This window comes from Hylobates moloch, unplaced genomic scaffold (genome assembly GCF_009828535.3).
Source record: "Hylobates moloch isolate HMO894 unplaced genomic scaffold, HMol_V3 SCAFFOLD_6, whole genome shotgun sequence".
NCBI classification, from domain to species: domain Eukaryota; kingdom Metazoa; phylum Chordata; class Mammalia; order Primates; family Hylobatidae; genus Hylobates; species Hylobates moloch.
Window position 1 is genome coordinate 108,844,534 of NW_026652281.1, and position 12,057 is coordinate 108,856,590.

Sequence of the window (12,057 nt, forward strand, 5' to 3'; positions counted from 1 at the left end):
TAATGGCCTTCTTTGTCTCTTTTGATCTTTGTTGGTTTAAAGTCTATTTCATCAGAGACTAGGATTGCAACCCCTGCCTTTTTTTGTTTTCCAGTTGCTTGATAGATCTTCCTCCATCCCTTTATTTTGAGTCTATGTGTGTCTCTGCACGTGAGATGGGTTTCCTGAATACAGCACACTGATGGGTCCTGACTCCTTATCCAGTTTGCCAGTCTGTGTCTTTTGATTGGAGCATTTAGCCCATTTACATTTAACGTTAATATTGTTATGTGTGAATCTGATCCTGTCATTATGATGTTAGTTGGTTATTTTGCTCGTTAGTTGCTATAGTTTCTTCCTAGCCTCGATGGTCTTTACAATTTGGCATGTTTTTGCAGTGGCTGGTACCGGTTGTTCCTTTCCATGTTTAGTGCTTCCTTCAGGAGCTCTTTTAGGGCAGGCCTGGTGGTGACAAAATCACTCAGCGTTTGCTTGTCTGTAAAGTATTTTATTTCTCCTTCACTTATGAAGCTTAGTTTGGCAGGATAGGAAATTCTGGGTTGAAAATTCTTTTCTTTAAGAATGTTGAATATCGGCCCCCACTCTCTTCTGGCTTGTAGAGTTTCTGCTGAGAGATCAGCTGTTAGTCTGATGGGCTTCCCTTTGTGGGTTACCCGACCTTTCTCTCTGGCTGCCCTTAACATTTTTTCCTTCATTTCAACTTTGGTGAATCTGACAATTATGTGTCTTGGAGTTGCCCTTCTCGAGGAGTATCTTTGTGGCGTTCTCTGTATTTCCTGAATCTGAATGCTGGCCTGCCTTGCTAGATTGGGGAAGTTCTCCTGGATAATATCTTGCAGAGTGTTTTCCAACTTGGTTCCATTCTCCCCATCATTTTCAGGTACACCAATCAGACGTAGGTTTGGTCTTTTCACATAGTCCCAAATTTCTCGGAGGCTTTGTTCATTTCTTTTTATTCTTTTTTCTCTAAACTTCCCTTCTCTCTTCATTTCATTCATTTCATCTTCCATCAGCGATACCCTTTCTTCCAGTTGATCGCATCTGCTACTGAGGCTTCTGCAATCTTCGCGTAGTTCTCGAAACTTGGCTTTCAGCTCCATCAGCTCCTTTAAGCCCTTCTCTCCATTGGTTATTCTGGTTATCCATTCTTCTAATTTTTTTTCAAAGTTTTTAACTTCTTTGCTATTGTTTTGAATTTCCTCTCGTAGCTCAGAGTAGTTTGATCATCTGAAGCCTTCTTCTCTCCACTCATCAAAGTCATCCTCCATCCATCTTTGTTCCGTTGCTGGTGAGGAACTGCGTTCCTTTGGAGGAGGAGAGGTGCTCTGTTTTTTAGAGTTTCCAGTTTTTTTGCTCTGTTTTTGCCCCATCTTTGTGGTTTTATCTACTTTTTGTCTTTGATGATGGTGATGCACAGATGGGTTTTTGGTGTGGATGTCCTTTCTGTTTGTTAGTTTTCCTTCTACCAGACAGGACCCTCAGCTGCAGGTCTGTTGGAGTTTACTAGAGGTCCACTCTAGACCCTGTTTGGCTGGGTCTCAGCAGCGGTGGCTGCAGAACAGCGGATTTTCATGAGACCACAAATTCAGCTGTCTGATAGTTCCTCTGAAAGTTTTGTCTCAGAGGAGTACCCGGTTGAATGAGGTGTCAGTCTGTCCCTACTGGGGGGGTGCCTCCCAGTTAGGCTGCTCAGGGGTGAGGGACCCACTTTAGGAGGCAGTCTGTCCGTTCTCAGATCTCCAGGTGCGTGCTGGGAGAACCACTACTCTCTTCAAAGCTGTCAGTCAGACAGGGACATTTAAGTCTGTGGAGGTTCTTGCTGAGTTTTTGTTTGTCTGTGCCCTGCCCCCAGAGGTGGAGCCTACAGAGGCAGGCTGGCCTCCTTGAGCTGTGGTGGGCTCCACCCAGTTCGAGCTTCCTGGCTGCTTTGTTTACCTAAGCAAGCCTGGGCAATGGCGGGCGCCCCTCCCCCAGCCTCGCTGCCGCCTTGCAGCTTGATCTCAGACTGCTGTGCTAGCAATCAGCGAGACTCTGTGGGCATAGGACCCTCCGAGCCAGGTGCGGGACACAATCTCCTAGTGTGCCGTTTTCCAGGCCCGTTGGAAAAGCGCAGTATTAGGATGGGACTGACCCGATATTCCAGGTGCCGTCTGTTTCCCCTTTCTTTGACTAGGAAAGGGAACTCCCTGACCCCTTGCGCTTCCCGAGTGAGGCAATGCCTCGCCCTGCTTCGGCTCGCGCACAGTGCGCTTCACCGTCTGTCCTGCACCCACTGTTAGGCACTCCCTAGTGAGATGAAACCGGTACCTCAAGCAGAAATGCAGAAATCACCCGTCTTCTGTGTCGCTGGGGCTGGGAGCTGGAGACCGGAGCTGTTCCTATTCGGCCATCTTGGCTCCACCCCCGGCTCTTTCAATTTAAAGCAAGGAGATTCAAGATCAAGAGATTAGACCCTGTCCCTAAGTTGCCAAGAGGTGATGATTGGTTTGAATTTAAATAAAATCTTGTGAATAGTATCATGTGAAAAGCAGTTTGAGTCAATGCTATAAGAATGACAGACTCAAAACTCTATAACTGCAAGTCCTTCCTCTGTCTTACCACCTGCCAACCATGTGGCCACTGGTTGCATCCCTTCCGTCAGCTTCTCATGATGCTCACCATTTAACAAGGCTGTAGGGTCCATTGCTCAAGCCTTGAGGAGTTAGTCTTGGGCATCCTGGGCATTGATGTCACTGCACAGTACCAGGCCTGCTTGCTTCCCTCTCTTCCTTGTGATCAAACAGATGGAGGCTGGTAGCTGCTCCAGGGCTCAGAGGTGGCAGTTTGTTTTTTGAGAGACCCCAGAGGTGTTCATTGGTGGAGAAAGGGAGTAATGACCCAAAGAATATTAATCTGTTCTCACGCTAATGTTAAAGACACATCTGAGACTGGGTAATTTATAAAGGAAAGAGGTTTAACGGACTCACAGTTCCATGTGGCTGGGGAGGCCTCATAATCATGGCAGAAGGCGAAAGGCATGTCTTACATGGTGGCAGACAAGAAAGAATGAGACCAAGTGAAAGGAGTTCCCCATTATAAAACCATCAGATCTCATGAGACTTATTCACTACCATGAGAACAGTATGGGGGAAACCACCCCTGTGATTCAATTATCTCCCACCAGGTCCCTCCCACAACATGTGGTAATTATGGGAGCACAATTCAAGTTGAGATTTGGGTGGGCACACAGCCAAACCATATCACAGAGTGACGACAGGCAGAAGACAGTCCAGTATAGAGGGCTGGGAGGAATTTTTAAAAATCTTTACTTGATAGTTTATTTATATTGTTGAAGCATCTGAAGAATTGTTTTTCTAGTCATTAAAGCATGGGGTGTGTTATCATTGTTTATGTCAAGTTTTTCATTAACCTAAATTTTTCCATTTATTCCTTACCTAGGGAAGGTACTGGGTTCTGTAGAATACTGATCATTCTCTAGCCACGGGCTTCCATATGGGGTTTTTTCCCCTTTGGAAAAGAACTGCAAAGCTGAAGTTCTATTATGCATGTTTTGTGCCTTCCAGAAAATCAAGTGGAATTGGCTACTTTCAGAAATATAATATCCTATTTGTATTGGATGGACTCTGGCTTTACAGAATGTAGACAGTCTCATTCTTTTATTTTCTCTGCTTGGGTCTCTTGGGTACCCTGAGAGTGAGAGATTCAAAGATAAAAAAAACAGTCCTGAGAATTGAGAAGCCAAGAGTATCATAGGGCAGAAGGAGAGAATTAAGCTTTTGCTTTCCATGGGCATCAAGGAGTCCTTTGAGGAATGGCAGCACAAATGTGCTGCTGGCCTTGTATCTGAACCCTGATGCTGCTGGCTCAGGTCACGCTTTGAAGATGCAGCAATTTTCTGAATACTGAACCCTTGATATTTTCCCAAAAAGAAAGGTCTGAGAATTTAAAGATATTTACCTAAACTGCTCCTAGCTGATTGACGGACATCAGCGAGCAGGGGAACATTTCTGCTTCTGTTAGCAAGTGTCTCCTCGATCAAAGAAAACTTCATCTGGTATCCCTAGGGAAGCTTAAGCTTAATTTAACTAAGCCTTAAAAAGAGAGAGAAACTTGATAATTTCTTTATTACCATATAAATAATAGTAAACCATGCTTTGTCGTCATCTAAGCCTGCAGAAAACGTGCTGTTCCAGCAATTCATACTTTGAGAGCACAGCTCAAATTTAGTTTACTTTATTTTTCCCAAGCGGGCATAGCATGTGAGCTCAGCAGAACCAGGTTGGGTGGAAGCCCAGATGGCTAGCAAAGAAGAAAGACCCAGCTTTTCACTACACACTCCTTCCAGTTCTCCTACCATTATAGCCTTGAGTCACATTGCAAACATGTGGAAGCTGACTCTTTGGAAATGGAAACCAGAAAGGAGAAAGAAGGACAGGAATCTGCTGAGAGCAAACTGTCCTTGACAAGTCACAGCTTCTCCATCAGTGTGGTTTTCCCACTCCTCAGCCTTTGTTTATCAGGATCATCCTTTCGATCCTTGTGCTCAGCGACACTTTTTCCAATCGTTTGGTACATTCGCTGTTGTATTGGAGAACCAGTATAGGTGGCAGGAGGCCTGGGGAAGCCTTAGAAACAGCATGGTTCCTTGGGGCTCTTTAAATAACCTAACAACCTTCCCTGCTAGACAAGACACAGTTCTGTTCTCTCCAGAGAAAGGCATGAGCATCACACACAACTACCTCCGCTCTATAGAACCTCTGTGCACTTTTCACTGTATTTGGGTTGGAGGTGAGATCAAGATAGAATACTCCTTTTGTGACGCTTCCTCTGACACAAGGTGAAATCTTAGAGCCCTCTCTTAGAAACTTTTATGGTCATTATTTTGAGAACCATAACTTAACTTGATTCATAGTTTCTTGTCTCAGGAAAATAATGAAGCAGAAAAATCTCTTTGCATGTCATGTGTCAATTCGAACTTTTCTGTCAGTGATAACTAAGATAGTTTGGCTTCAGTTTTTTAGCTTCCGTCTATTTTTCTGTTGCTCCTTGAGACAACTGCTGTTTGCCCTGGGTGACGTTATAGAGAGCCATGATTTCTCTTACCGATCTGGAAGGATCTAGATGAGCAATTGTGGGTAATGAAACGGATTATAGCTTCTATAATCTGTGGTTCTTTTTTCTTATTCTTTGATAGAAATGTGGCTTTTAGAGCATGTTTTCATCTCCAAAGAGAAATTCTTTATGTTGATATTTTTCTAATATTTTAAGGAAAACTATAAGATAGCTGAAAATATTTGTTTATGTGGTCAAGAACATTTCCATTTGGGTGAAACATGGTAGAATTCATCACCTATTACAGTTACTCTTGACATCATTATTCACCCCCGCTGCTGTGAGCTGACTGGACCCTGATCTTCACCACACCAGGATAGCTTGATACAGATCCACCATGCATTTCTCAAGAGCTGCAATGTACTAATGTTGACTTTGTCATCCAAAGGAACCTCCCATGAGTCACCTTCCAGAAGTAACTGGAAGGATACAAGCATGCAGGGTGCCGTGCTATGTTTACCAGACAGGAACACCAGATCTCACGAAGCCTGCTTGAGTTGTAGTATTTTTCAACTTCTGGACTTTTTTATGATATTGTGAAGAAGGTGAGGCCTGACTCTTTTTATAATTGCAATGGGTTTAGAGAAGTCAGGGAAAAAATTATTACAGAATCTTAGCTCTGCCACTTACTGTTGGTCTGGCTTTGGGTAAGATACTTCTTTTTTCCTTGATTTTCTCATCTTTAAAGTAATAATATACTTCACAAGGTGGTAATGATTGAACTAGTTAATGTGTGTAAGCACTTAACAGTGCGGAACATGAGCTCTCTGTGGGTGGTTACGTATATTATGATTTGTAGTTAAATACGTTTGTCTTGTCAGATTAGAGAGTATGATTGGAAAGCATAGCATTTGAGTGGGCAAACGTGGATCATTCTTTTAAATGTAAGTTGGGAACTAGAACATAACCATTTTATTTGATAAATGTAAAAGTTGAGTCATATTGTAAACTACTTTTTAGATAAACCAGGTAAATTAAATATGTATATAAGTCTCTGTTCTTGCACGTTGGTTTTTTTTGGGAGGGGGGCAAGATTTGTAAGAAATAATCTTTCAAGGAAGGAAGGAAGGAGGAAGGAAAGGAGAAACGAAGGAAAAGAGGTAGAGGGGTAATAGAGGGGAAGGAAGGCAATTTTTTAAAAAGATGTTTGTTTAAGGATTTTCAATGGAGTTTTCTTAAAGATCCCCTTTAAGTATTGCTGATACAATTTTTAAAAGGTGAACATTTTTAAGTGACACCTTTCTCATGATCATATTTTTCATCTATCACAAACCAGTGGCTGTTTGTTCATAGACAGCTTTCAGAAAGTCTCAGAACTGTGGCCATCGAGTCACTTGGTTGTTTATTCTTGTTCCAGAAGGAAGCATGAAGTTCCATGTCCAGAGATATTTAATAATTTGGGCAAAAATCACAATGTGGGAATTAGATTTAGGCTTGAAAATTTAAAGTTGATTTTTTTCTAGTAGGTCACTTTATTAATAAGTAAAATGCAATTACTTTACTCATTGCGGATCTGAAGGAAAACATTAAGACCAAGAAGGAAGATAATTACAATATAACTGAAGGCCATTTTGACAATTCTTTTCAACAAAGAAGGTCATAGCCACTTACAGATTCAATCCTATGTATTCAACCTCTCATTTGGAGCAGGAAAATGGGCAGTCATGGGAGAGGGGTCACATGTAGAAGGCTCGCAGAATGGGGGACACGGATCCTTGTGATGAGGCAGGTTTTATAGAACTAGGAAGAAGGGATATTGATGTCAGAGCCAAGAAGGAAATTTCTGGATGTTTTGATTTTCAGAAATGTTAGAATTGAGTAATAAAGAAAGATTTTTTTTTTCAGAGACATAAATGACATGGAATTTAATTTCAGAAGTGTTAAAGAAGTCATATGAAATCTTTCAAAGACATGAACCTGGAAGTGGGGTCTAAAGTTGAGGCTTATTACCTATTTCTGAGGTTTGCTCTCCCATTTGATAGAAAATGCTATATTGAGTTTTTGCTATGAGGAAATAGAAGTTCTTTCTCTTTCACTTAAATCCCAACTGAAAAGTAGAAATATCCTGCATGTTCCTAACTCCTTCAAATGAAATGACATTGAAAACATCCCTCTGTGAGAGGAAACCGAACGAGCACGCTGTTTTCAGATACACACAACCCTCTTAATCCACGGTACCCGCTCCAAGCCCAGGAGAGGAGTTTAGAATAAATAGGGTTTGTCCTTCCTTTATCTTTCAGGCTCAGTGAAGGCTGCAAGTTACAAGTGGATGTCGCAGGCAGAGTAAGACAGCTGCAGCCCACAATAAGTAAGCACCGAGCCCACAGCTCCATTTGCTCAGTCTGAACCCTGTAGATTCAGATTTCTTTGCGCTGGTCTTGTCACCAAGCAGAAAGGCTTCTCCATCTCACAGGAGCCTCCACATCAGATGATCTCTCACTGATGGCTTCCGAATGTCAACGCTTCCTCCTCTGGAGAGATTCCGGTCACCTCTCTGGAGTGTGTCTGTCACCACTCACTCCCATCCCTCCAGTTCTGCTAATCAGACCTCTTTGATGATGGCAGTCCAAGAGTGTTCTGGGAGAAACTGAAGTGTGTTACCTTCTTTTGCACATGGACCCTGAATTGCTGAGATCATACTTTTGAAAGCATTCCCAGTCCACTTCAAACCATAAGACCCTTGACTTGCCCACATGTACTAAGCTTATGTGATTTCCAGTGGGGGCCACTTCCTACAATTCTGGTGAGACTTCTCTAGCCTGGGTTCTCTCAGGATCTAAGATAGCCCCTGGCCCTTTGGTCATTCCATTTGTGTAGAAGCAGGTTAGCTGTGTCCATTCTGTTTACCCAAGCAGAGCAGAGTATTAACCCACCAAAGGAATATGTTTGTGTCATGGGTGAGTAAGAAGCCCAGGATTTCAGTAGTCCTGAGATGAGATACCTACTGATACACCACTGATTGGCTGAGCTGCCTCATCTGCCTGGCCTCACCAGTCGAGTCTAGCCATGAGTGTTTCTAACACTCCGTATCACTAAAACCCCCACCAATAAAAAGGGGCCAGGTATTTATCATTTATCAGAAGAAAACAGATACTTATTTCAAGATTTGGAAAGGTGCCACAGTGAAATGCCTAAATACATCAAAGTGCTCAGGACTTCTCTGTTCGTCATATGCTCTCATAGGTCTCTTTTTGGCTCTACAGTTGTGTGACTTTTGAGGTTCTGGATGAAGAGAAAATGGTAGAAGTAGGTTGCAGGGATGAATAGGTGTCTGCTACTGACTACACAACATGCAAACTGAGTAGATATTGCAGATTCAACAAATATTTATTGAGCACCTACTAAGAGCCATGAAGAATGAAGCCTCCCTGAGGGTAGTTGCTGTTCTGCCCCTACCCAAACCAGGGATGGCTTACTCTGGTTTGGGTGGGGGTAGAATGGCAGCTACCCTCATGGAGCCTTCATTCTCACAGGCTGATCTGGGGATGTGAGATCTAAAGGAAACTAGGATGTATACGACATTTTAAAATGTATATTGAGTGACTATTCACTGTCTGCCCAATGTGTTCCCAGTACCAGGGCTTCAGAGAAGCAGAAAGGTGTGGGCCGTGACTGCAGGGAACTCATACCTTAGTGGGATAATAAACATGTATACAAACATTTTACAGTATATGTGGTAAGTGCTGTGTCTATATAAATACAGCCTAGAGGGGTCACAGAGGAAGAAGTACGTGACTTCCTTGGTGGAGGCACCACGTTTCTAACTTTTGAGGTGACAGCATAAGGAAACATTCTTACTCTATAAAAACAGAGCAATGGCCCGAGGTATCATACCTGCATAATATTTACAGCCCTCTCTGCTCCCCCTTAAGCCCTTGTGCCTCCCTCATTCTGAAGTCAGGAAAGACACTGCCTGCAAAGTATTCTGATCAGACTGATTGTGTTAATAAATAAACCCTGGGCTCTAGATTTTTATTTTCTCCCTCTTGTTTGATATCTGCATTTTTAAACCATTTTGTTCTTTTTGAAATTCTTTATTCCAGAAGTATGTTCTTTCTAGCCAGACTGCAAATAAATAGAGAATGCACCAGGGACTGTCTGGAGCTGGAGCCTAATTATTTATCAAGTTGTCTTTCCTTAGTTTTCTATTTAGCTGGCGGGACTGTTTATAGATTTCTGGATGTGTTGATTGTTTATGCTCATTTGGCCCTATTTACAAAAATCACACAAAAAACACACATGTCTTTTCCCCTTTTCAATACTTTGATCTTAGTCATTCTAAGTAGCACAAAAATAACATCGATCATAGTAGTCAGTTATTTACTGAGTTCTGACTGAGCATGGGGCAAAGTGTTTGACCTGCATGACTTTGTGAGACCTTAGGAACCCCTTTGAGGCAAGTGCTATCAGCATCTCCTTTTACAGCCTTGAGAAGCTAATGAAGAGGCCACAGATTACATAGTTAAAAATATTAATCAAAATATACCTAACAAGGAGATTCTGATACATTGCATTTTGCATTACCATTTTAAAACTTGGTTTCCTGATTATGACTTTTTGGTAGTTCCAATTAAAGGGAGAAATGCCACACTGGAGTAGAAGCAGGGTTTGACCAAGCTATTATTCTACCTTGGGCCATTGCTATGTTTTTGTAGAGTGAGAGTGTTTCCTTATGCTGTCACCTCAAAAGTTAAGAATGTGGTGCCTCCGCCAAGGAAGTCAAGTACTTCTCCCTCTGTGACCCCTCTGGGCTGTATTTATGTAGACACAGCACTTACCTCATACACTGTAAAATGTTTGTATATATGTTTATTATCCCACTAAGGTATGAGTTCCCTGCAGTCACGGCCCACACCTTTCTGCTTCTCTGAAGCCCTGGTACTGGGAACACGTTGGGCAAACAGTGAATAGTCACTGAATATACATTTCATTTTAAAATGTCTTATACACCCTAGTTTCCTTTAGTAACTCATTATATGTTCATAAATTCACTGAAGTTATCTTTGAAGTTTGTTTCCAACTTGTACCACCTCATAAGTTATCAAGAAGTATACATTTACTATCTGCTGGTGAAAGAATGCTTTCTTGTACTTATTAGAAAAATGTTCCCTTTAAGTTTCCTGGAATTGAACCCTTGTACACTGTTGATGGGAATGTAGATTGGTATGGACATTATGGAAAACAGTATAGAGATTCCTCAAAAAATCAAAAATAGAACTGTCATGTGATCCCACAATCCCTCATCTGGGTATATCCCCAAAGGAAATGAAATCAGGATGTCGAAGAGATCTCTGCACCCCCATGTTCATTGCAGCATTATTCACAATGGCCAAGCTATGGAAGCAACCTAAGGTCCAGCGACAGATGAATGAAAAAAGAAGTGTATACATACAATGGAATATTATTCACTCTAAGAAGGAGTTCCTGCCACTTGTGACAACAAGGATGAATCTGGAGGACATTGTGCTAAGTGAAATAAGCCAGAGACAGAAAGGCAAATACCACATGATCTCACTTATATGTGTGTGAAATCTTAAAAAAAAAAAAAGGTCAAACTCATAGAAACAGTTTGGTAAGAGACTGGTGGTTACCAGGCATCAGAGGGTGGGGTTGGAGGGGGAAATGGGGAGATGTTGGTCAAAGGGTACAAACTTGTAGTTATAAGTTCTGGAGACCTAATGTAGTGCATGGTGACTATAGTTAATAATAATGTATGATATGTTGGGCACTTGTAACAGAGTAGACAGACCAGGTGCTCTCACCACACACACACAAGTTAACTATATGAGGAGATAGTTGTGTTAATTTCCTTGACTGCAGTAATCATTTCACTATGCAAATATATATCAAAACATGTTGTATACCTTAAACATATATAATTTTATGAAAAAAAAATTTCATGGAGTTATAATGTAAGAACACTTAAAAGCAGTGTCTTTCTTTTGTCATATTGTTTTTTAATGATTCTTTCATGTTTTTCAGGAAGGTGATGTCTGGCCCAACTCATCAGCTGAAATCACCGTGTACTTTAACCCACTAGAAGCCAAGCTCTATCAACAGACCATTTACTGTGACATTTCAGGTAGTGACCTCCTCCAGGTGGTAAACTCAGGTTACCAGGTGCCCAGAGCATAAAGTGTGGTGCCTGAGTGTGTGTGTGTGTGTGTGTGTGTGTGTGTGTGTGTGTGTGTGCGCGCACACGCACATGTGCATGTGGGATCATGCCATGGGCGGTGCATGATATTGACTATATTGATTAGGGGAATTATGGAGCCAAGCTATGCCCCCTCTCACTTCTTCCTAGAACAGATCAAACTTTAAAATGCTTTACAATTGTGGCGTCATGTGGAGGAAATGGAAACTGTAATAGTCCATTTTCATACTGCTAATAATAACTGCCCGAGACTGGGTAATTGGTAAAGGAAAGAGGTTTAATTGACACAGTTCAGCACGACTGGGGAGACCTCAGGAAACTTACAATCATGGTGAAAGGCAAAGAGGAAGCAAGGCATCTTATTCACAAGGCAGCAGGAGGGAGAAGTGCCGAGCAGAGGAGGAAAGAGCCCCTTATAAAACTATCAGATCTTGTGAGAACTCACTCACTACCACAAAAACAACAAGGGGGAAACTGCCCCCATGATTCAGTTGCCTCCACATAGTCTTTCCCTTAACACGTGGGAATTATGGGGATTATGGGGATTATAATTCAAGGTGAGATTTGAGTGGGGACAAAAAACCTAACTATATCAGGGACCATGGCTCTTAGAGCAGTAAAAATGTTGCTTGTGACAAATTCCCACAATCTCCTTTTTTGTTCCTTTTATAGTATTTGGTTACTAATTTTTTTCTTTTTAAGTTTTACCAAAATAATTCCAAGTGGGATGGGAAGTCAGCCTGGCAGAGGCCAGAGCAACCAGGAGGGTGCACAGGTGGGATGGCAACCTG

At 42.0% G+C, this 12,057-nt stretch overlaps 1 protein-coding gene across 1 annotated transcript in view; it reads left to right on the forward strand.

The window, feature by feature from the left end:
* HYDIN (HYDIN axonemal central pair apparatus protein) overlaps window positions 1-12,057 on the forward strand; it is a 397,956-nt gene that overhangs the window by 71,935 nt on the left and 313,964 nt on the right. The window contains exon 9 of the mRNA XM_032157850.2: window positions 11,095-11,194. Coding sequence (XP_032013741.1) covers window positions 11,095-11,194 — 100 coding nt within the window. The remainder of the gene's footprint in view (window positions 1-11,094; window positions 11,195-12,057) is intronic.